This window comes from Lucilia sericata, unplaced genomic scaffold (assembly GCF_015586225.1).
Source record: "Lucilia sericata isolate MDLA Ls3-8-SP2 unplaced genomic scaffold, ASM1558622v1 Contig000233F_arrow, whole genome shotgun sequence".
NCBI classification, from domain to species: Eukaryota; Metazoa; Arthropoda; class Insecta; order Diptera; family Calliphoridae; genus Lucilia; species Lucilia sericata.
This window is the reverse complement of record NW_023994260.1, coordinates 283,437-309,880: the sequence shown is the minus strand read 5'-3', so window position 1 is coordinate 309,880 and position 26,444 is coordinate 283,437. Positions and strand designations below refer to the sequence as shown.

Genomic DNA, 26,444 nt, shown 5'->3' with positions numbered 1-26,444 from the left:
TCCATGTATTACTATTAAGGCCCAAATAGACTACACAAGCGGCTTGACAAACATACCAATATTTTACGTTTGTGCAAGCCTGTTGTGTAATGTATGAGGGTGTTTCGTGTTTGTACAAATGCTTGCTGTTTGTTTGTACAAAAATTAAAAAATTTTGATTTTTACACAAACATATTGAATTTTTGTCAAACCATTTGTATGGTTTATATTCATTAATAAAAAATTTTTCAAAAAATTTACATTTCTAAGAAAAATTGAGATCTGTATCTTTGAAAGTCCACAAAAACGTGAAAAAATCGGTGTTTGTACGAGCAATGTTTGTGTAGTGTGTGTGCGAATGAAAAAAGTATGTTTGATAAGCCGCTTGTATAGTCTATTTGGGCCTTTACTTAATGCCCATGTAGGGTATCTGATACCCAAAGTATGACCGACTAAACATTTTAATTTATTGATAAAAGAATAAATATCTTGCTCCTACTTCTCTTATAGCAACCAAGCATTATTGTTGGTGGCAGTTACTGTGATTTCTTTTTCATTATTTTTCTTCTTTTAATTATAATAATAGAAAAATAAATACATCTTTTACAAAGTCAAATAGCGAAACCTTATGGAATATTTAGTATCCTTGACAACTTCTAAAGTTTTTCTTGTTTCAAAAAAAAAAATAAAACTTTAAAATGGTAGAGGAGATCTTTAAAGACCCCAACACATAAATAAAATCAAAAATATACCACGTATCTTGTAATTTTTCGATTTTTTTTTTGCACTGAACTACTTACCAAGTTTTTCGCCATCACTACGATTTTTTCTTTTTACTGTTCAAGTAACTTTTATATTTTTTTTCTTTAATATTTTTGCACAAAATTTGTGTGTTATGTATAAGAAATTTAAAATTGATTTAAAACATTTAAAGCTTTGCTTTATTATAATTTTTTCTATTCTCAAAACTACGACTTCTTCTTTTTTCTTTTCTTTATTAATTTCATTTATTTTTTACATTTTTTCTATTTTTTTTAATATTTTTCACAAATTTTTCTAGCAGCAGCACAAAAACCAACAAATTGAAGCGATGAAAATGAAAATTATTGTGTGAAGAAGAAATGGAAAAAATTGTTAAGGTAATTTGTCGATAACACCTATTTGAAAGTAAATATTATCGATAGTTTAATAGTATGGTAGTAAATAATAAATCGATACTTGTGCTAGAGTTGTATTTTGAGGAGAGTGTGCGCATTTGGTGTAAAAGGGTGGCGGCTATAAATGATGTTATTTACATACTAACCACTCTAACCAACTCTAACTAACTAACTAACTAACTAACTAACTAACTAACTACTAACTAACTAACTAACTAACTAACTAACTAACTAACTAACTACTAACTAACTAACTAACTAACTAACTAACTAACTAACTAACTAACTAACTAACTAACTAACTACTAACTAACTAACTAACTAACTAACTAACTAACTAACTAACTAACTAACTAACTAACTAACTAACTAACTAACTAACTAACTAACTAACTACTAACTAACTAACTACTAACTAACTACTAACTAACTAACTAACTAACTAACTAACTAACTAACTAACTAACTAACTAACTAACTAACTACTAACTAACTAACTAACTAACTAACTAACTAACTAACTAACTAACTAACTAACTAACTAACTAACTAACTAACTAACTAACTAACTAACTAACTAACTAACTAACTAACTAACTAACTAACTAACTAACTAACTACTAACTAACTAACTAACTAACTAACTACTAACTAACTAACTAACTAACTAACTACTAACTAACTAACTAACTAACTACTAACTAACTAACTAACTAACTAACTAACGGCTTAAATATATTATAGGTATAACTCTCCGATTATGAAAAAATTTATACCACATATAAAGCTTTCAATTCTATGACTTCTGAGCCTTAGAAAAAGCTTTGAAATACCTTTTCAAAGATATATAATATGACCGCATTTATTAACCCTTTGAGAACAAATTCCACAAAAAGTCTTTTTTATATAGAGTTTTTTGATGAAAGTGCCGTTATTTCATAAATCCATCGATATAATGGTACCGATAAATATCGAGAAAATTGTAGAAAAGATTTCAAGCTTTCTTTTGATGTATAGATATAAGCTAATATCTTAATAAATGGGTATGATATTTAAGTTTAAAAATAGTAAAAAGAGACTGTGACAAAAAAATTCTTAAATTATTTAAAAAAGTGAAAAATTATTTGAAAATTTTTTCCCCTGCGGCGCTATCATCCAATTTTCGAATGTTTACCCACAAAAATTTGTATTTTTTTTTGGGGGGGGGGGTTTACAAATATAACATTTCAATACCCAAAAAATTTAAAAAAAAATTTTCAGGTCCGACGCTACATACCCATTTCCCAGTATTTACCCAGAAAAATCGCAATTTACTCAATACACATAAATCGGTACCTTCTTATGAATGAATTTTTGATATAACAGAACTTTTATTAATAAAGGTTAATATAAAAAGCACAGTTTGTATTAATCCTTCTCAATAGGCTAATAAATTAGCTTCTATTATATATCGTTGGAAAGGTATTTTGATGTAATTTTCAATACTTTACGTATATTAAGTTTAGTACTTTATATAGTTATAATACTTTATTCCTACCAAAACAACAACAATTAACTAATATCAAATAAAAAACATTAATTTTAGGTACTTTACCTTATTCCAACTACAATATCGTCTATATTTATTAAGATATTAATATATATCCATACATCAAATGAAAGCTTAAAATCTCTTCTGCAATTTTTCCAATATATAACAGTAACGTTATATCGATGGATTTACGAAATAACGGCATTTTTGTCAAAAAACTCTATATAAAAAATACTTTTTGTGGAATTGGTCCTCAAAGGGTTAATAAAAAGGATCATATTATATATCGTTGAAAAGTTTCAGAGCTCTTTCTAATGATATATATATTGTCCGGATGGGTTCTTAAATAGAGAAGATATTGATAATATATATATTTAACTTCGAAGGTCTATAACTCCATAACTATACATTTGTTGACCAAAAGACATATATCATATATCATAGAATTAAAAGGCCTATAAGTGGTAAAATTTTTGTCAAAATTGGAGAGTTATACCCAATGTATATTAGTTCCTTTTAAACAGTTACATATTGCTTTTTCTTTTATATTACAAAAAAGGAATGACCGGGATTACATTGGAATAACTGGATCCCCACTCTCTTTTGGAATGTATTAAACACCGAGAGTCAATATTTTGTTCAAAATTTGTTTACAGGTAAGTAATATATACCAGCAGTCATTGAAATAAAAGCAGCATAAATAACACATACATAAATTTTTATCAAATACAGCGTAAAGCTTTCTGTTTAACAGATGGCAATAAATTCTTAAATTCGCTTAATATCTATCTTAATTTTCTACAAATTTTTCAGTAACAATTTTTGCAATTTGCTCAACTTTTTCTTTAACTGCTTTTATAAAGTTGTAGAGTTAATGAACGCCGTCATAAAATTAGGATAACATCGAACTCTAATCTCTACAAGCGTTTTATATATATATATTTTTTTTGTGTGTATCAGTGATGCCAATTCTTGGGAATTTTCCTTTTTGTGGCGATTTTTTTCAAACATGTCACATGTACGGAAAAAGGGAAAGATTTCTTAAATTTGTAAAATGGTACGGATTTTTTCAATTTCATATTTTTTAGAAACTAAAAATATATAATTTTTTAACTGTTTCAGTTTTTGTTTAGTTTGAGCACAAACCAAGAAAATTCTCACAAATTTAATTTTTTCCAATTTGCTTTGAAATTTTAATATCTGTGTAATTCCATTTTTTTCAAATTCATAACTCATTTTTAAGTCAGAAACCACAAGTTGTACATATATATTTTAAAATTAATGTCTTAAAAATGTACAAGTTAAAAAAAAAAAATATTTCATGAAAAAATGTGGGTGTAGGGAAAAAAGAGATTTTTTCCCATAAGCGTAGGGATTTCTAAAAAAAATGTCGTGGCATCACTGGTGTGTATTGTAATCGCATTTGGGAAAAACAAGTGAAAATAGTTAAGTTAGACACGTTTTTTAACAAATAAAATTTAAAACAGTTTATAAAAACTGTTAATTTTTCTCGTCATCGTCAACACTCTATTGGAGGAGCAAAACTACAAGTATGGGAGTACCAGCATTCTTTCGCTGGCTTAGCCGCAAATATCCCAGTGTCATTATAGAGTGTGTGGAAAATAAACAAGTGGATCCAGAGACTAATAAGAACATTTATGACGATGCAACATTACCGAATCCGAATGGAGTGGAGTTTGATAATTTATATCTGGACATGAATGGTATTATTCATCCGTGTACTCATCCAGAAGATAAACCGGCGCCCAAAAACGAAGATGAAATGATGGTAGCCATCTTTGATTGCATAGACAGATTGATGAATATTGTAAGGCCGCGCAAGTTGCTGTACATGGCTATTGATGGTGTGGCGCCGAGAGCTAAAATGAATCAACAGCGCTCTAGAAGATTTAGAGCAGCTAAGGAATCTGTTGAAAAGCGTATGGAAATAGAGAGAATACGCAGTGAGTTGGCGGCTAAAGGTTGCATTTTGCCGCCAGAGAAAGAAAAGGGTGAGCATTTCGATTCGAATTGTATTACCCCCGGCACCCCATTCATGGAACGTTTGAGTCAGTGTCTGCACTACTATATACACGATCGCTTGAACAACAATCCGGCTTGGAAGGATATTAAGGTGATCTTATCGGATGCCAATGTGCCCGGTGAAGGTGAACACAAAATTATGGATTACATAAGAAAACAACGCTCACAACCTGACCATGATCCCAATACCCAACATGTTTTATGTGGTGCTGATGCTGATTTGATTATGTTGGGCCTGGCCACCCACGAACCCAACTTTACCATTATACGTGAAGAGTTCTTGCCCAATAAACCCAAACCCTGTGAATTGTGCGGTCAATTTGGTCATGAAATGAAAGATTGCACGGGCTTAAATGCGGCTGGTGTCAATGATGTGACTAATTTTAAACCTGATGTGCCTATAGGAGCCGAAGTTAAGTTCATATTTGTACGTCTCAGTGTATTGCGTGAGTATTTGAAGAAAACCCTGGAAATGCCCAACTTACCGTTTAAATACGAGTTCGAGCGTGTTCTGGACGACTGGGTTTTCATGTGTTTCTTTGTGGGCAATGATTTCTTGCCGCATTTACCTTCGCTGGAAATTCGTGAGGGAGCCGTTGATCGTTTGGTAGAGTTGTACAAGAAATGTGTCTACCGCACCAGAGGTTATTTAACCAATTCCGGTGAGGTCGATTTGGAAAGTGTGCAATTGATTTTAACAGATTTGGGCAATGTTGAAGATCAAATTTTCAAGGATCGCCAACGTAAAGAGCAACAATTTAAGCAACGTGAGAAGGCAAAACGTCGCCGTGAAGAGGGTTACAATGCTTCGGTCATGGAACAGTCAGGGTCATTCAAATTGAATCCATTGGGTAAAGCAAGTGCGAATCCATTGCCCCTAATCGATAATTATAAACAAGAGGCAGCTAATCTGAGAAATTCAACTAATGCCGCCTCTTCATCTCAGTCGAATGCTCAACAAGGCAAAGGCAATAAACGTACTGCTTCTCAGGCTCATTTGGACAATGATGATGAAGAAGATGAATATAAAAATGATGAGGTGAGTTTTCATATAGATGGATGGATGGATAATTGGATAGATAGATATAGATAGATAGATAGATAGATAGATAGATAGATCCTCGCTCGCTCGCTCGCTAGCTCGCATCGACTAGCTCGCTCGCTCGATCGATACATCGCTCGCTAGCGCTCGCTGCTCGCTCGCTAGCTCGATCTAGATCCTCGATCGATAGATCTCTCGATCGCATCGCTAGATCGATAACGTAGATACGATCGCTCGCTCGCTCGCTCGATCCTAGCTAGATCTCGCTCGCTCGCCTAGCTCGCTCGCTGCGCTCGCTCGCTCGCTCGGCTCGCTCTCTCGCTCGCTCGCTCGCTCTCTGCTCGCTCGCTCGCTCGCTCGCTCGCTCGCTCGCTCGCTCGCTCGCTCGCTCGCTCGCTCGCCCGGTCGCTCGCTCGCTCGCTCGCTCGCTCGCTCGCTGCTCGTCTCGCTCGCTCGCTCGCTCGCTCGCTCGCTCGCTCGTCGCTGCTCGCCGCTCGCTGCTCGCTCGCTCGCTCGCTCGCTCGCTCGCTCTCGCTCTCTCGCTCGCTCGCTCGCTCGCTCGCTCCCTCGCTCGCTCGCTCGCTCGCTCGCTCGCTCGCTCGCTCGCTCGCTCGCTCTCTCCTCGCTCGCTCGCTCGCTCGCTCGCTCGCGCGCTCGCTCGCTCTCTCTCTCGCTCGCTCGCTCGCTCGCTCGCTCTCGCTCGCTCGCTCGCTCGCTCGCTCGCTCGCTCGCTCGCTCTCGCTCGCTCGCTCGCTCGCTCGCTCCTCGCTCGCTCCTCGCTCGCTCTCTCGCTCGCTCGCTCGCTCGCTCGCTCGCTCCTCGCTCGCTCGCTCGCTCCTCGCTCGCTCGCTCGCTCGCTCGCTCGCTCGCTCCTCGCTCGCTCGCTCGCTCTCGCTCGCTCGCTGGCTCGCTCGCTCGCTCGCTCGCTCGCTCGCTCGCTCGCTCGCTCGCTCGCTCGCTCGCTCCTCGCTCGCTCGCTCGCTCTCTCGCTCGCTCGCTCTCCTCCCCCCCTCCCTCGCTCCCTCGGCCCCTCTCCTTCCCCTTTCTTTCCCTCCTCCTTTTTTCTCCCATTATCTCCCTTCTTTAAGGTGCGTCTCTGGGACCATGGCTTCAAGGACCGTTATTACGAATCAAAATTCGATGTTGGCAAGGATAATTTAGATTTTCGTTATTCAGTTGCCTTACAATATGTACGCGGTCTTTGTTGGGTTCTCAAATACTACTATCAAGGATGTGCCTCTTGGGATTGGTATTTCCCATATCATTATGCACCCTTTGCCTCGGACTTTGTTAATATTGCCGGTCTATCTACCCAATTTGCAAAGGGTTCTAAGCCTTTCAATCCATTGGAACAATTAATGGGTGTATTTCCAGCTGCCAGTAGTTCACATGTACCTGAACCTTGGCTAAATTAATGCACGATCCACACTCGGATATAATTGATTTCTATCCCGAAGATTTTAAAAATTGATTTGAATGGCAAGAAGTTTGCCTGGCAAGGTGTGGCCTTGTTGCCTTTCGTCGATGAAAAACGTTTATTTAAAGCTCTAGCCCCCTATTATGGTTGCTAACGGAAGAAGAAATTAAACGTAATAAACAGGGTGACTGCAGACTTTATGTGGGACGCGGCAATAAGGCCTATAAGACTTTGTCTTTACATTACACTAATAAAACCTTTAAAAAGACACCGGAGATACCCATAGAAATAGAGGGTATGAGAGGTACTATATTAGAATCGGAGGAAAATGTACCCAATAAGGGTACTTTACATTCACCCATTATGGGTCTGTACGATATTACCGAAAATTATGTTATTACGGTAAAATATCGCGATCCACATTATGCTGAAGACTTTATATTCCCTGCCGAGCGTTTACAAAATGCCATGGATCCACCAAATGTCTTGGCACCCGAATCAAGAGATTCGAATTATAGACCGCGCATAGGTTTCAATCATAATATGCCGCAAGCCTATGTTACCCAAGGTGGTCATCGTATGTTGAACAATTCTATGGGCAATCCACAGCAGCAGCAGCAAAGAAATAACTATCAACAACAGGGTTATAATTATAATAACAATAATAATAACAATAGAGGAGGTGGTAGAGGTGGTTATGGTGGTGGTGGCGGCGGCGGTTATCATCAAGGAAATAGAGGCAATTATGGTGGTGGTAATGGTAGAGGTGGCTACAATGGCAGCAGCGGCGGAGGTGGTGGTGGTTATCAAAGAAATAATTACCAAAATAATAACCAACAACAGCAGAATCCACAGCAAAACACTTCATCATATCAAGGCAATCGTTACCAGAATAATGCCCAAAATAATCGTTATAATAACAATTATAACAACAACAATAGCAGTAGAAGATATTAAAATGCATTTTATAACATTTTCTAATTTTAAATAATAATTTTGTATGAAAACAGTTTATGTTTCCATCTATCTATATGTAATACATAAATTGTTTCAAAAGTAAACATTTTAAAAACATAAAACACACAACAAGAACAACATAAAATCAGTGGTATGAGCAAAATTTCTATTTTTTTAAGAAAAATTAAAATTTTCTATGAAAATTGCAAAAAAAAAAAAAAAAAACAAAAATAATGAAATTTTGTCATAAACTATTTAAATGATCTTTTCCAAATTCAGACTTACTTAAAGTTTTTTTTTATCAAATAAATAAATTTACAACTGTTCTTTTTAATCTGACCCCATAAACTTTATATATATTTTTTAATAGAAATTTACACTTGACTTTGATAACGTAAAAATTATAACCTAAAGCATATTACACAGATGTGTATTTAGAAGCGTTTAACATTTTTCAAAACTCTGCAAATTATAAAAAATAATCAACTAATTATTTACGCGTTCACATTAAAGAACGAATAACATTTTTGTAAAAAATAACATGGACAAATTATGTTAAACGGTTTTTTAAAAGAAAATTTATAAAATAACATCATTAATGAAGGGAAAATTGTAATAATATTTGTTACATAAATAAATTTTTAGTAAATAGTTCTTTTGGAAACACAAATACACACGTATATAATAGTTGATAAGATGTAATAAAATAAAGTCAGACATATAAACAAAATTATATATTGCAAAAATATCTCTGTCTCTTTAATTTGTAAAAGGGATCTTCTTAAAAAGATGATCAAAATGGAATGTTTTGTATCGATACCAGAAAATGCAAAATATTAGTCAGCTGGACTGGGAAATATACTGTTTGGTGCATAAATAATAATATAAGAGAGATCTGTCCATCTGTTTGATAGCGGCTGTCTGGTAGGAGGCCTTGAAAACGGACGGCATTACGTTTAGAAGACCGCCACAAGCGGCACTGCATGCTATATATCTGTTTCGGTTGCTACATCATGGACTAAAGAAGCAAGGACAAGCGTTAAACATTTTCGGCCGTGTTGTCCCAACGGTTTAACACCCGAACATTTTAGGGGTAATCTTTGACAGCCTCCTTTATTTTGCAGGACACACAAACAACATCAATCAGAAGGTTAGAAAAAGGTACAAAGTACCTCTTGGGATATGAATAAGAAGACCATTGTAGTGTTATTTTGACGCTTCAAAACCCGAACATTTAGGAGTAACACAAACAACATCATTCAAGGTCTTTAAAGCCTAGCTGGCACCTACGATTGTAGCGACTTACAGAGCTACTTCCTCAATGAACCCAATGAACAGGTCTCCAAACGGTACAAAATAACGACCTCCGAAAAGGCAAACGGGCATTTAAAAATAACTAACGTTGATCATTTACATGAGTAGAGCAGGATACAGTCTGCTAAACAATATAATAATGTATTGTGGACTATAAACTCTGTTGGCATGCCATCTGCTGAGTCACCCCAACCATCAGATGCTGATAGATTTTTCGCAGCGACATCCAAAACGTCATACGTCATGCTGAGAAAATTTTGAATCAATTTGCGGTCTCATAATCCATTAATGGCAACAAATGCAACAGAGTCCTAAATGAACACCGCCGCTATCTCAAATCGTGACAGACACTCAAGAACCATTTGTAGGATATTTAAGAGCCGGTTGGTGCAGTTACCTTAACAGCTACCGTAAACGATTCGTTCCGGGCACTATAAACCGTTGCCCACCTGCCATCAAAGTCCTTGCGAAACAATTGATTGGTTTAATTGTCCAGCCAGGTCTACAAAATTGCGTCCAATAGACCTATGGTGGAGACCAACTGATGTGAATGAGTTAAGTCCTACCAACAGACACTAAGACGAATAATTAAAAAAAAAATCAAGAACTATCGGCCATAGTCGAACTTTTACAGCAATATCTGCCTCCTATTGAGCACTTTGTAGAGTATTTGGCAGCTAGGAATCTGCAAGTCTGCGTTTGTTAAACCTTTAGACTTCGAATTCTAAAGGTTTTTTAATAGATATGCTTAGATCGGAAGACGAATGTAGTGCCTTTGTAGTGATTTAAAAAGCGATGGAAACAAGGTTTTTTTTTCCAAAACTGGATGTAAATGCAACCAAGATACTTTTTAAATAGGATAGAGGTTCTGATAGGGATTCCAATTAGAGCTTTTACTAGTAAAGGTGACGCATTTTTGCAGATTCTGAAAGGATGTAAATGTCTTTTTAGGAACTACGCTGGTACCCTCTTAGTTCGCAGTCTCGTTCTAGTTATTTCTTTCTCTTAGGTTTCTGATCTCTTCTCTCACTTCTAACACTTTGGTCTCGAATCTATTGTATTTTCAGGAACTATGCTGGTAACCTCTTAGTCTCGTTCCAATAAACTCTTTCTCCCCTTTTCTCTCTCTCCCTCTCTCCTTCCTTTAATTATCCCTTTGTTAATGTTTTTACATAACCTGCCATTCGATTACGTTTTCGAAATCAGTTAAACTATCGAAAAAAGGTATTTTAACAAATGGTATCGTAAGAAAAAGAAGAAGCACTTTCATTTCGTTTCAATGCTTAACGATGCACACATTCTGAATTACGATCGTAGTTACGTATGTATGTATATGTAAGTTTTAGTGACGAATCGTTTTAAAGTTACCAACACTCGACTCTAGCATTTTTAATATTTAAACTCTAATTTAATATTTTTTTAATACATATTTATTAAGTATTTTGTTTCTCTGTATAGTATATATAAATAGATTTTATTAATTATTTATTAAATTCACACATTATTATTTTTTATTTTATTTTTTCAATGTTTTCTTTAGACTTAAGTTTTAACAATTGTTTTTTTTTTTTTTCTTAAAATGGCATTTTTAATGCAAAAAAAGTTTTATTTTTAACTTATACTTAAAGTTGTAATAAAACAGAAAATTTTTAAAATAAGCTTAAAACAAAAATTCACTAGTCAGTTTTATTTAAAATATCAAAATTTTCTATAAAAAAACATACATATGAATGAATCTGGAACACAGTTTGAAATTTTTCAATTTTGCTTTATTTATTTCATATAAATTTTAAGATTTATTACTATAACAATCTCGGATCAACAAATTTGCAATAAATTTGAGCTTAATTCAAAGAAAATTTAATTTAGTTCTGAAAAAATTTTGACTAAAAAAATTATTGATAAAAAACTTTGTTAAATTATTTGAAAATTTTAATTAATATTCAAAATTACTTTGCTTTAGAGATTCTTAAGAGTATTTTTCTAAAAATGGAGTCAAAACTATGAAATACAAGAAATTCTCTTTATATCAGTAGATCGTCAGCAGTAGGATGAACATGATTTGCATGTTTTATTAGTGTGTGTCATTTTAACTACTCGGTTAATGACAATTGTCGACATCTTTGCCATATTAAGGCTAAAACTTTTGATAACAACGTATTTGTTACAACTCTATTATACGACCCACCTTATAGATGGTACCACAGATATTCCCACTGGGACTCTTTTGGATAATAGATCATCAACAGATATCTGGACGTTTTATAGAGGATTCCCCGACAAGACCATTGTTGTCTTGGAGTAAACTTGTTATAGGCATACCAATAGCTCAATTGAACTCGAATTTAAGGGATAAACATTCCGAAACTGGTACTCTTTTGAATATAAAATGATGAACATGTAACTGGAAGTTTTATTGCGAATTCCCTGACAAGACCAAGAAAAGATATTGGTATTACAGTCACGGCCATTCGTGTTAAACTCTCACACTACGACTGCTGTAGAAGTTCTCACAACGGAGAAGAGATTGTTATTCACTTTATCCATCATGGTCTGTCCGGTCCTGGCGGTAATTGAGGAAAAGCAGAAATGGAACAAGCAGTATATCCTAAATTTTCAGAGGAAACAAGTTTGTTAAACTGTTATTAAAAGGAAACTCAACATCAGCTACGCCTGACAAAGGTTTCACCAATCGATCAAGATCTTTTGTGTAGGAAATCTTGCCGATTGGAGCGTGAATCTCTAACACTTTTCAAAACATTTAGGAATTTGATAACGATCGGAATTCCATAGAAAATTAAATTAAGATAGTTATAAAATTCACCTGGGCCCAAATTACGGCATACGATATCGATAGAAATCTCAATAGATGGAGATTTCGATCGATATCGTATGCAATAATTTGGGCCCTGGTTTAAGCTAAATGTACATTATGAATTCGTTTTCTACTTCATTTGAGATTCCATGTAAAGATTCGAACGACTGAAGGCTTAACCAGATTGGAAAGGAACGAAATGCGAAAGTGAATATTTTTAACTTTTTATATATTAATTCCAGCTTCCAGGATGAGAAGAACTCCATAGTGTTAGTCATTAGATGAGAGAGAGAGAGAGGGAAGATTCTTTATTTTCGTATTAGTTGCGAGGCGATGTTATGTAATTAGTAGAATCCTTCCTAGGTGTAATTAGATCAAAACTAATAAACTTCGTCCTGAAACCAACCGAACACACAATTGGATAAACTCCCAAAGCATTTGAGGAAGGACCTTTGAGTGTATACGAAAAAACAGGATCCATTGGATCAGACATAGTATACGGTAATATCGTAAAAAGCTTCATGCACGGTGACCTCATCAATACCACCTTCGCAAATGCTCTGCCAATCCTACTTCACTTTGTACAGGATCGAAGAACGATGCAAAACTGATTACGTTATTGTATAGTTTAAGCTATTACAATAACAACCGTATAATATCTTACCATCCTAATTCTGTTTGGGACCTTAACATGCATCATCAGCTCTGGTACTCTAACCTAGGTGAATACCAGAGAGGAGCGTTACTAGCGGAACGAATCGTCAAATCCATGCCCTCTTTCACGGTACTGAAATATCTAGCGTAACAATAGCAAGTTTTGATCAGACACCCACGCAACATGAACCACCAAGTAGTTTCTCTGGGATAAGTCCACTTACCCATAAACGCGTGCCTAGATTGACACAATAACTTTATCGTTTCTAAACGATAGATTAATAAAAAGAAAGCAGAATGGTACTGCTTCTTAGAATGTTTAGGACAAATCCATTTACCCATAACTTTTTTTCTTACACCGAGTCAACGACTTTGAAAGCAGACTTTGAAGAATCAAACGATCGTATATTGAACGGACTGGCAATTTCGCGAATGGTATATTTTTATACTTTCGGTATCTAATCACCAGAGAGTTGCGTTACTGGTGAAACAAGTCGACGAATACATCATCTCTACCTTGCATAATGATAACTGCGTTAGCTAACCAGAAGTTCTGCTCTGATCCACTACGCGACCTGAACTACCGTGGAGTTTCTCTAGGATAAATGAACTTACCCATAAACGTTTGCATAGTTCGAAACAAGCGATCGATCAACAATCGTATGTTGCTGGATCTTTCAGCTTCATCCAACATACACAGCGCAGACTGGCAATTCCGCGAATGGTAAATGTTAATACTTCAGTTAACGAATGCAGTAACACTGAAACGAATCTATGTAGTGTAGTCTTCGTAGTGTTAGTCATTTGGCTAGAGAGAGAGGGTATTCTTTATATTCATATTTGTTGCGAGCTACTCTTCAATTTCAGTTAATTTCAATACTTTCGGTATTGAATCCCTTAAAGAGTTTTCCCTTGCTATCATGAACAAATAGTCGATGAATCCATAGAAATATCAATCGAGAGTTCTGGTCTGATCAACTACGGAACCTGAACTACAGTAGTTTTTCAAGCATTAATAAACTTGCCCATAATCGTTCAATTTCATCTGGGAATTGATCTAATGTTGTTGTTTTAACAGCTAAAATTATACAATAATATTGTAGGGGGGTTCTACATCAATATCCAGGCCTTGATCAACAATCGTATGTTGCTGGATCTTTCAGCTTTATTCAACATACACTGTGCAGACTTCCTCTGGATGTGTCCATAAATCCATTAGACAAAGTAAAGTTGGGTTGGCTGAGCAGTTGAATATATGGTGGGTGTCATGAGGACCTTGACCACATGCCGGACATTCGTTGGAGACGGCACGGTCTATGCGTGACCAGTAGGCATTAAGCCTGTTCCTCCATCCCGATATTAGTTGTGGCAGAATTACTCTTGTTTTCAGTGGCGGGTTTTCTTCTGTGTCTGCTTTGGGCGGTGGGCGACCTCCAAGTACGATATTCATGCGGTATTCTGCGACCACAGAATTGATGGCGTCTCTTTGAATGTCGTTCAAAGCTGCTGTATACTAGAGCTGATCTGCGTATGTTCTGCTCGTATATACGAAGATCCTTCCTGACATCTCAGGAGGAACTGGCATTGTGTTCCTTGAGTACGAGGACCTTCGCTTCCTTGTGCAGATGATGTTCCGAAGTAATTTTCATGCTGCCCGCGACAGTCCTTAGGGCAGCATTTTGGCAGCTTTGAATGTTTCTCCATTGGGTATCACTGAGAGAAGGTGACCACACTGGAACAGCATAATTAACCACTGACCGGCCAATCGTTTTATATGTAGCTAACAAGGTTTCTTTAACCATACCCCAAGTGCTGCCGGCTAGCGCTTTGAGGACTTTGTTTCCACTTTGCAATTTGTGCGTGATTGCAGTGGCATGAGATGAGCAAGTAAAGAGGCTATCAAGATTTGTGCGTGGTGAACGATCGGAATTTGGATTCCATCGATCACGATGCCAAGGGTTAAGTTTCTTCGTCCAGGTGGTTAAAAGTGTTGCTGACGATCTTGCTGGTAATAGTTGCAGGCTTCGCGCATTGAAGAACTGATGTATTTCGTTGAGATATACATTTACCAGAACGCATAATTCATCAATGTTGTGGCCCGTAGCCATGATTGTACAGTCGTCCGCATATGAAATCACATCCACGCACCCTTCATGGACGGAAAAGGAGATGTCTGCAAACTTAGTAGCGATCCTGTCATCCTTCTTCGTTGGGTTGGAGAGAGTTCGAACCGTAAGCCATAACTTATTGTCGTTCCCACGACAATTGGATCTTCGCTCCGGAACGAACCGATTCATACTCGGCCAAAGATTGTCAATCCAGCGACAGCTGTATCAACCGAAAGTTTTTCCCCAGGAAAGAACTATCGGTCACAGTCGAACTGTTACAACAACAACAACACCCGAACTCAAGTTGTAGTTCTTCAAGTGATCCAGCCATCTCTTCCGTTTATACTCATTTACTAACCTGCTGATTTCAAGTTCATCTGGGCGAGTTTTGGATCACCTGGGTTGGTATTTCGGATGTCATCTCTTTTATCTGCTAGCCTGGCTGCCTTTGCTGGGAAGTGCGGTCGCACTACGGATATTTGACCCGCAGGTATAAAGCGAACAGCTGCTGATGGTGGACGTTGGACATTCCCCGACAGCTAGTTCTACGTACCGCAATGGCCCAAATTATTCGGCCAAGGGCTGCTATCTTGTGTTAGTTGTGTAGTAGTCCCCAAACTTGCTTGTTGCTAATCATTTACATCATAACAAGATGTTCGAAACGTTATACCGTCTTTTGTCCGGACGTCAAAGCCTTGTCTGAGGAAACTGGATCCTCCGCGGAAAGCCTGGGGTGGGCATTTGCTCTTGCGGGACTAAAAGAAACGCTTCAAGAACCTTGGATAGGAAATTACTGATCAATTTCAACACTTTTGATATTAAATCTCTTGTTTTTATTTCCATTTTAACTCTCCATTATGAAAACATGTAAAACAAAATTCAAAAAAATTCTTTTAAAAATTTTAATAAAACATGTTCTACAAAAAAAAAAACTTAAATAAAAAATATTTTCCAAAAATGTCTTTTTAAGATTGTGTTTTTAATTTTAATAAATAAAATTATTGCATTTAAATATCAATATTTCTTTTTCTTTCATTATTTTCTATATAAAAAAAAAGAAAAATTTCAACTAAAAACTACAAAAGTTTAAATAAATTTTTAAGAATAATAGTTGTAAGACTTATTTTTAAAAAAAAATACATATAAAATATCATAACATTTCAGTTTGTTTTTTTTTAATGTTTTGCTAAATATAATAATTTGAATTACATTAATAGTTTAGTTTATAGTTTTAGTTGTTACTAATTATACATTAAATGGCTTAAAAAATATACACAATTATGAGTTTTAAAAATTAACTAAAGTTAAACTTTTATTATGTTCTGTTTTCAAATCTCTTTTTGACTTAATTTCTATAAAGTGAGTGTTTTTTTTTATATTCATTTCAATTCTTTCAATACTTACAAATATATATAATCGTTTCTATGTTTTTTTTTTTCTATATATAAAGTGTGTATGTGTGTAAGTTATTTAAAATATTCTTAAACTAAAATACTATTTACATTTTGTGGTCTGATCCAGTAGTTTTTTCCACAAATCAAACTGTTCATTGGGTTTAATCATATGGACTGAGATTGCTTTGCGTATATTACAGGGATTGAAAGCAATACGTCGATTTAAGAACATATTGTCATGTACTCTTTTGACACCCAATTTCTGGGCCACTATGCCAGTGGTAAAGACATCCTCTAGTTTTAAGTAGAGCTGCTCTAGGGAACTCTCATACAGTTCGTGTACTATGTCACCGGTCATGACATATGCTGGACCCGTGGTAAAGGGTGGAAAAACGGTAGCACCAAATTGTCCCGTCGATATGTAATATTTTGATTTTTTATTGCGTATCGGTTTCCATTTTTTCGCTAATCTACCATAAATTACACGCTTATCTTTAGCATGAGCATCGAGAAATTGTAAAAGTTTTGGTACATTTATAAACATATCATCGTCCGTTTTCAGTATATACTTGACCTTGGGACAATTTTGATCTACCCACTCCAGGGAGGATAAAGTTTTTAAAGTCAAATTATTATAGGAATCAATAAAATGGCCTCTTATTAAATCGCCATAAATCATATTTTCCTGAGTCAATGCCTCACTAACGGTGGCGTTTGTAGTGCGTCCTAGTATAAAAGCGGTGGATACATCTCGTCGTGTACCGTAATGACCCCAGGTCTGTCTTATGCCCAATCTTGCTTCGGCATGAGTTTGGGCAGATGTTATGAGTATTAATAATTTCAATTTGTCACCTTTATTCGGACAGATTTGATTAATATCGATTTCTTCATTCATATGACCCGATTCGTAAATTTGTTTTGTTGGTATGCCTTGTGTGGGATCGGCGGCAGCAACTTTTGGTACTTTTTTTGTGGTGGATGTAACTTTGGGTACATTTGATGTTGATGACGCTGCTGCTGGTGCTTGTTTGGGTTCATTAGTTTTTTCCACTGTTGCTCCGCCAGCTCCTTTTATGGTCATTATAACGGAGGGCGGTAAAGCTTCATCGTTTTCCTCATCTTCCACTAATTGCTTGGTCTCATTTGGCGCATCGACCAAAGGTGGTTGTGGTATCTCATCTTTATCGGCAGCTAAAAGGAGAATAAAAGAAATTTAGCGATTAAAGAACAGTTATACAGCTATGGATATGAACATATTTATAGCCTACACCACCATGGTGGGAAGGGTATTATTAGTTTATGTTGATGTTTGTAACGCACACAAAATATTGGCCTTTCTGAGGTTATTGAGATATTGAGATATGTCCGTACGTCTGTTCAATATTTTGATGAAATTTGGAAAATAAGTGTTTTTTGTCCCAAGGACTATTGAAAACCGGACCGTCCGATTTGGCTTTATACACAATCCCCCTTAGAAAACGACAGCAATTGACTTAAAATCATTAGTAAGACGACTTTGTGACACAAATGGTCCAAAATAATGCGGTATGAAGGGCAAACGGTTGCATTAAGGGGGCCAGTTTCTGTCGGCATGTCATTTGTTAAGATACTCCAATTACTAAGATCTGATGTAGGATTCTCCTCCAGAACATCATTCCATTGATTGTCTATACCCTTGTACGCTTTCGATGTCATTAATGGCAACAAGTGCTAAAGGGTCCTAATTAAACACACACCCTCCGCATACGTTGCATCAAATGGCGGTCTCCAAAAACATGAATGGCTACAGATGCCACGAATGAATACCATTAAGGTTCGTGAAAGTATACTTAAGAGTTGCCGAAGAGGTTTTCTCAACTTCAACCACTGACTGTCATCAATGTTGTAAATATAAATAGCATTGATTCCATTGTACCAGTAATATGTTCATTAATCTGTGCTCAAAATAGCGAGTTTAACAGCTTTGAACAATGTAAATGAACTGTAGTCCGAGACCGACCGAATGATTCCTACGACAGATGGTTCTACGTACCAGAATGTCCCCAAGACCAGAATGTCCTGAAGAAAGAATCACTGAAGCGGAGACTATTGAAGCTATTCCCACAGCTATGTTACCTTCTAACAGTATCCAGTCCAAAACAAGGGTTTAACAGAAGCATTAATCGCTACTCAGATTTTAATAGGGCTTTAAGAATTAACGATATATATGGATCTAGTCTTATTCCGAATATTTAGCAATCTACTAGTCTCAATCAAACAAAGAAATGGATCCCAAACTCTTGGAATGGTAGCTAGTCGTTCATAAAGTTTAGAGAAAAATTGTCAAAACACCGTAAAGTTAAAATATAAACTCACCGCAACTTCACAAAAGTTAGTTAAAACTAGCGCTACTATGAAATATGGACAATAGAGTTCCAGACTGATAATTTTTGAATAATTCATGAAGATTGTCGTCAAACTCAAATAGACCTTGCAAAATCATTCAGAGCTACGCAATTTCAAAATGTTTCCGAGCAGCAGGATTCATCGTAAAGCTGGGAAATTTGCTGCTTGAACGCAATAAAAACATCAATTTTCGCATCAAATCATTACTTGCGGTAATTCGAACCATATGAGATCGCATGTAAAGCCCCAACAACCAGATAAATCGATACCAAAGCCAAATATCCATGGCCCTTTTGGAATCCTCTGTATTTGGGGGAACTAAAAGCTTCTATCTCATAGGGTTCTAGGTCATAGGAACCTGACATTTCTTGAAAGTTAATATTAACGACTTAAGTTCCACTCGGATGTATTACAAGGTCCTAATAAGATAGTAAATCGGCTAAACAATAATTCGGAATCCTATTTATTACAAATTTGTAAATAGCGGGAAACATGAATCTCAAGTGCTGAATGAATTAAACTCTTAATTGTGCTTAAGTCTGGATACCATCTGATTAACATCAAGCAAGTGATGAAGTAAATTTTAGTTGAGAAAATCAAAAATTATGCTTGGCTCTATATAAAGAGTAACACCCTAATAAGCACTTGTGAATGACTATATAAATCATACCTACTTATCGTTACTATAATTTAAAAAAAAACTTTAAAAAGTTTTTAACGCTCCCTAGTTATAGTCTCATTAGGTGACTCCACAACAAAAAGAAATTATAAGGCGATGGTAAATAAACTAAACATATATTTGAAACTCAAATAATGTTTTATTGTTGATCATAAAAGAACCAAAAACAAAACGGAAGTGAAATAAAACAAATTTATAACTTGCGGTAAAATTCAGAATATAACAACACTTTTTATCCAACAAATATTTGTATTTTGAAAGATAAGAACTGGTTATAGCGTAAATAGCGAAATCTTAGTAACGAGGCAAAAAAAAAGTAACAGATGTCTCATAAGTTAGGTTAAAAAAATAATTATAATGCGAAATTAAATAATAAACGAAACTACGTCATTCGAGAAATGTTCTTTCTATAGGCCTCATTAGCAATTAATTTAAGATTTAGGTCGTATTGCTGGAAATCTACAGTATGTTTTACTAAAATAATATAATGTTACTAATACTATGATAAATCAACAGCACTTACATACATATGTATGTACATCTTTTCTTAGGCTACTGTGCTAACTAAATATATAAACAAATTTAAAACTTAACCGCATAATACGTTAAAGAAAATATTTAAAATAGAACAACTTCTGGACAAATTTAATTAAAATAACAAATATTATGGGAGAAAATTGTTGTAGCCTACTTGTCGTAAAATCATATAGAATGAATGGAATATTTCGTTCTTTTTTTATATCCATAAAGTAAACATACTTTTGAAGATGTTTAACATTATGTTAAATTGAATCATATAAACAGTTGGGAGCACATAAATAGATACGAACAAAATAGTTCTTATACCTTTATTCCTTCTATTTATATGAAACGATTAAAATGATTAACTTTATTAAGAATGTTTAGACTCATTACGATTTGGCGTAGGGAATCTGTACAGTTTTAAGAGAGGTAAATCCATACCTCCCTGATGGTATACAATCATAGGACACGATAATGGACTACAGTCATAGGGTCACTTTAAAAAACTAGCATGAAATGCGAAAAGGGGAGCTTGAAGGAACTTCTAAAGAGGCGTGGTAGGATCCTCTGTAATCAATTGTTTATGTCAGATTGTATCAACCTTTCAGGTATTCTTGGCTACATAAAGAAACCTTGTTTGCGGTAGCTGGACCTTTTGCAGTAAAGAATCTCATGAGGATGTTGATTCGGCAAGAGCATCTCTATATATAAGACAAAACATCGCTCAGAATTCAATCAGGGTAAAGTTTCCTGAGAAAACTCCGAACATAATCTATACCAAACTTTAATCTTAAAACAATATTCTTTTCCCGCGATTTAAGTTTCAACCACAGATATCAAGTGCACAAAACAGCAACGGCACAAGACATATTCCGAAACAATGCCCGGTTTCCGTGTCATCAGATAGGTTAGGTCAGACCACAAGTGTCGGAATTGAGCCTTTTTTTGTATATATAGGAGTTGTTTTTGTTGTAATAGTTCGACTGTGACCGATAGTTTATTCCTGGGGAAGAAACCTTCAATTGGTACAGCTGTCGCTGAGTTTTTAATCATTGGCCGAGTATGACTCTTGACGTTGCGAACATCCAATTGTCGTGGGAATGTACAGAAGTTGTACTTTCCATTGCTGTTTACCCCCGGGGGTATATAACCTATTACCTTGATGAATCTTCCCCCATATTGGTGTTATTGCAATACCGGGGAAAAGTGGTAGTACCAGTACCTATAGTTTGCTGGGACTATAAACTAGTGACCATCAAATGCATTATCGCTTTTTTCCTTGGAATGATTGGACATGCGGTCGAACCAGAGAACCACATAATCTGGCACCACGGGAACCGGTAGCAGAGTATCGGATTTTGTGTTGTCTCGGTTATTTAAAATCAAATTTGTGGGAAGAGAAAGTTGGTTAAAACACTGATGCACGGTAAAGTCTTCGGTGCTGTTGCCGAGATCACAGATACCCCACAGAGGAGTGACTATGAGCCTAAACGTTGGAAATGAGTTAGTTTTAAGTGTATATATGTTACGGGATGGATGTAGGGGCATGGGGCCTTACTCCATCCGTATTCCGAGAGTGAGTGTTTCGAATGAATGAGTAGTGTGTTGGGTTGATTGGTGATGGAAGTAGGTATCTTATATAAATGATACCATTGAATTTTTCTTCCTTGTCTGGGCTTGTTTAGGGTTTACTTTGTTCATACCAGATTTACCACAGTGTGTTCTCTGTGAGTAAGATCTAGTCCTTGGCTTATTTGATGGATACGGGTTTCGGTCTACCGATTACGTCTCTAGTTACTGTTGCCGACTCAACAGAGCCCATCCCATCTGCGTGGTTGTAAACGTAAGTGATGCTCTTACATCTCGGAAGTTAAGTAACGGGTCTAGCAATGGTCAGAGTTTAGATAGCTCGAGTACTTGAGCAAAGTGCTAACAAAATTCCCACCGGTTTGTAAGATACAAGAAGGGGCGGTGGTGAGTCGTCGGATAACCTCACCTTGTGGATGAAAAAAAAAACACCGTGAAATTAGGCCTTCAAGGCAGGTGTTAACGTAAAGCTCTCCGACATCTTTTCATTGCTATTTGTGAAACGTTATAAAGTCTGGAGAGTGAAAAGGTAGTGGAAATGTTACAGCGCTTCGGACTTTGGAAGAAACATTCACATCATACCGGTCATTTACAAATTGCACAAGGAGGATATGCGTGGTGAATAACTGAACACATTGGACTTTTTGAAATGTACTTTATACTTGGAATGGTGTAGCCAAGAAAATCTTTGAAAGAATGCATTCTATAATATCTATACATATATAAAGGAATGAGGGTAATACTAAAGCATCTGTTGCTTTCATTATTTACAAATGCTACGTGCTACAAATCTTATCTAATATTCAAAACAAAGACAGCCTTGAAAACTATGAATTTCCTTTAATCATCAAAAACATTTGAATTTCACTTGCAGCACTAAATTAGCTGACTACTGCTATTTAAACGAACACCATTGTATGATATAATAATAAAGAAAACAAGTTAAATTATACAAACATAAGTAAGAAAGTACTAGTTACTATCACTTACGTATGTATGTTTTAGTGTATGTTCTTATAAGAAATATAAATATGTATTTAGAAATAAGTAAATGTACTTACATTTATTAACATTGTCAGCGGGTGCCACCGAAGAAGGGGGTTGTTGTTGTTGAACAATAGTGATATTTTTTAATATCTTATCAGCACTTTCTATGAATTTTTGTAGGTTTGATGTGGGTATTAAAACATCAGATTCTGGTATTTTATTTAGATTGTTATTGTTGTTGTTGTTGCTGTTATTTGTATCAGCAGTAATTTGTTGATCTTGTTGCTGCGGCGGCAGTTGATCATGATGCTGTTGTTTTAATTGTTGATTGGTATCCGATGACGCTAAGCCACCGGTACCAACACCACTTGCTGCGGATGTTACTGAATTGTTGATATTTCCTGAAATGATTTTTTGAAAAAGTAGTTTTTATTAAGCTTATTATAATATTTGCTTTTTTGGGTATTATTTATGTAATTTGTTTTCTATGGAAATTTGATTATTAAATTGTATTAAGTTGTTGCATGAAGTGTGTTTAGTATTTGAAAGATCAATAACATTTCTTTGAGATTCAATTAAATCTAGTTCAAACCAGTTAGGTTAGAATTTGTAAAATTTTCTCTCTCCTATATCATCATCATTAAGATGATTTTGTGTATCCTGTAAACATTGATATCGTAAATCTAGAAACATTAATACTCGTGCCCTCGTAGCGCTTGAGATCCTGTTATGATCTCGAATCGTTGGGTTTGTTTAAAATGGTCTTTATTATTGTCACACGAAACCAAGGTATCATAGATATTATTTTCATTTAAAAAACGTTGGAAACACCTCATGAATTAACTAATTGGAAACACGCCTACATAGCGAATGAATCCTTTATTAAAGCTCATAGCAGGCGCATATATCTACATCATGTGTAAAGATATTCCGGTACTATTAAGTTAGATAATGCTTACTAGACTAGTGCTTATCTGATCTTAACGCCATCATCTAATTCATCAGATGAAACTTCTCTTTGACGAAATTCTGGTTGTTTCCAGATAGACTGCTATTATTATAATAAACTAGATCTCGATAAAAAATTTGCTATCGAATTAGATCAAATACTAGGAGCCTATTTAACGTATTAGCATTCGCTTCGAACACATTTCGATATCGAAATTGAAATATACTAAATCTCTTCTAATTATCTGGAAAATGATGATAAATTTTACTCGACTACGTATGAGGTAATTCGAAAAAATTGAAAAAAAAAACGTCATGTTTAAAACTTTAATCATTTAGAAACAGAATTTCTAATACATTAATTTGTCCAATATTCGGTATCAATTTCGACCGATATCTGTAAATAACTAAGTATTTACTAAGAATGCATAGCACAACAGCAACGGGAAGTTACTAGGCCGAGGTATATTTCTTCAGGTCGGAGGTAGCACACAGTCTCCTTTCAAACTATCGATCGAGCGAGCGAGCTAGCGAGCGAGCGAGCGAGCGATGCGAGCGAGCGAGCGAGCGAGCGAGCGAGCGAGCGAGCGAGCGAGCGAGCGAGCTGAGCTAGCGAGCGAGCGAGCGAGCGAGCGAGCGAGCGAGCGAGCGAGCGAGCGAGCGAGCGAGGCGAGCGAGCGAGCGAGCGAGCGAGCGAACGAGCGAACGAGCGAACGAGCGAGCGAGCGAGCGAGCGAGCGAGCGAGCGAGCGAGCGAGCGAGCGAGCGAGCGAGCGAGCGAGCGAGCGAGCGAGCGAGCGAGCGAGCTATCTATCTATCATCTATCTATCTATCTATCTATCTATCTATCTATCTATCTATATCTATATCTATCTATCTATCTATCTATCTATCTATCTATCTATCTATCTATCTATCTATCTATCTATCTATCTATCTATCTATCTATCTATCTATCTATCTATCTATCTATCTATCTATCTATCTATCTATCTATCTATCTATCTATCTATCTATCTATCTATCTATCTATCTATCTATCTATCTATCTAACTATCTAACTATCTATCTATCTATCTATCTATCTATCTATCTATCTATCTATCTATCTATCTATCTATCTATCTATCTATCTATCTATCTATCTATCTATCTATCTATCTATCTATCTATCTATCTATCTATCTATCTATCTATCTATCTATCTATCTATCTATCTATCTATCTATCTATCTATCTATCTATCTATCTATCTATCTATCTATCTATCTATCTATCTATCTATCTATCTATCTATCTATCTATCTATCTATCTATCTATCTATCTATTTATCTATCTATTTATTTATTTATCTCACCCTCACCCACTCACCCAAAGTATTATCAACCGCTTGGACGTACTGCTCCTCCTGCAATAAATCGTTGTTGTTATTAAAACGCTCCAAGGCCAATTCATCGGCAGCATTCTCATCAACACCAGCGTTTGCCAATGCTCTACCCTCCGAACCTTGACCATCTAAACCAGCCTCATTTCCACCACCTCCATCATCGATAGCATTAATATCTATTGTTGGTTCTCGATGGTGAATTAATTTCTTTATGAAAACCATTTCATTACCATGTGAACCACCCAACGAGGGATGAGGTAAATTAGCATGATATATAAATGATTTATGGGCGGCATCTATTGTATTTGCATTTGGAACTTTACTATTTGAATCATAATTATTAGCTGCACTTGAATCCAGTTCATTTGTGTTGCTACTGCGATTTATTTGTGATGGATAAAGGGCCACCAGTGAAGCAGCACTGCGCATTGGTGGCGGCGTTAAAGTTTGTGTCGATGAATATGAGGTATAGATGAAAATGGTTAAGACGACAATGGTTAAGACAATTAAGAATCTTAATAATCGTGTATTATGCATATTGCTAGCCATGGTGATGCCGAACGTTACGGTGCTCCACAGTGTTTGATGTATGATGTTGTTAGAAGAGTATTTTGCCAACTGAAGCTGTCGTTCAAGTTGGTGTTTTGGTTAGTTTTTTTTTATCAATATTGAATTTTTTTTTGTTGAAATAATTATGGCTTAACACAGGTTTTTTGTTTTGAGATAGATGAGAGTTATTCTCTTCGTTTTTGCTTTCGAGTGGTTGTTTTTATTGTTTCCGCTATCTTGAGCTGTCTTTTTGCAGTTTCTGGTTACTACTACTACTTTGCTGGTCTCAATTCAATGGTCTGTCGTCTGGTCTTTCGTTGGTAGTGGAATAAACAAATTTGTCTTCTTTTTGATGTATTACATGCAAAAAAAAACAATATCCAAAACAAAACAAAAACAAACAGGAATGTTTTAAAAATATAAATAAATGTTGATGACTAGTTGTTGTAAAGTCGTCGTCTTTTTTTGTTATTTTTTTTTAATCTTGTCTTCGTTCAACTTGTTGCCGTCTTCGTGTCTTTTCTTATTTTTATATTTTTATTAAATCGTTGCTGCTGTTTTTGTTGTTGTCTCTTAGCTCCAGTTTATATAATTTATAAATCTTATTCTCCTAATGCTCTCTTGTTAACGCAAAACAACAACAAATCTCTTCCAGTATCCATTTATTTGTCAGCTCGAGCTTACTGCTGAGCGTGTAGAAATTGTAAAGTAAGCTGTTGTTGCGCATGCTCAATAGCTTCGTGTTTAGTCATCATTTATTTGAATAGAATTCTTGTTTGACCATTTAATTCTTTTAACGTAAATTATTTTTTAAATATTTATGCAATGAGATTCAAAGCCTAAAAAGAGATGAGAATAGAAAACTATAGTTAGTATAATGATAAGTATAAATACACTAACTTGTGGTTAGTGAAAAACTTTTTGTTAAATTAGTGTAATATTATATAATCTACAAGGTCAAACTCAATATGGTGCCTTTTCGGCTGAT

At 35.7% G+C, this 26,444-nt stretch overlaps 3 protein-coding genes across 9 annotated transcripts in view; 1 reads left to right on the top strand and 2 right to left on the bottom strand.

Annotated features, from left to right (window-relative positions):
* Window positions 1-1,096, bottom strand: part of LOC119602467 — a 55,057-nt gene extending 53,961 nt beyond the window's left edge. The window contains 1 exon segment of the mRNA XM_037954008.1: window positions 780-1,096. The gene's annotated coding sequence lies outside the window, so the exon portion shown is untranslated.
* Window positions 1,097-4,051: 2,955 nt separating this feature from the next.
* LOC119602449 (5'-3' exoribonuclease 2 homolog) lies at window positions 4,052-8,856 on the top strand. The gene is given in 5 exon segments (XM_037953984.1): window positions 4,052-5,749; window positions 6,841-7,156; window positions 7,159-7,214; window positions 7,216-7,315; window positions 7,318-8,856. Coding segments are annotated over 5 exon segments (2,811 nt in total). The 5' UTR covers window positions 4,052-4,219; the 3' UTR covers window positions 8,127-8,856.
* A 7,527-nt stretch (window positions 8,857-16,383) lies between these two features.
* LOC119602439 overlaps window positions 16,384-26,444 on the bottom strand; it is a 39,122-nt gene continuing 29,061 nt past the window's right edge. For 6 of the 7 annotated variants that reach the window (XM_037953961.1, XM_037953962.1, XM_037953964.1 and 3 more), the window contains 3 exons: window positions 24,892-26,295; window positions 22,646-22,972; window positions 16,384-17,602 (listed from right to left, as the gene is read on the bottom strand). In XM_037953961.1, coding sequence (XP_037809889.1) covers window positions 16,512-17,602; window positions 22,646-22,972; window positions 24,892-25,456 — 1,983 coding nt within the window. In that variant the 5' untranslated portion in view covers window positions 25,457-26,295 and the 3' untranslated portion in view covers window positions 16,384-16,511. Of the gene's footprint in view, window positions 17,603-22,645; window positions 22,973-24,891; window positions 26,310-26,444 lie in introns of those variants that run through there. The other variant, XM_037953967.1, reaches the window with a different exon arrangement.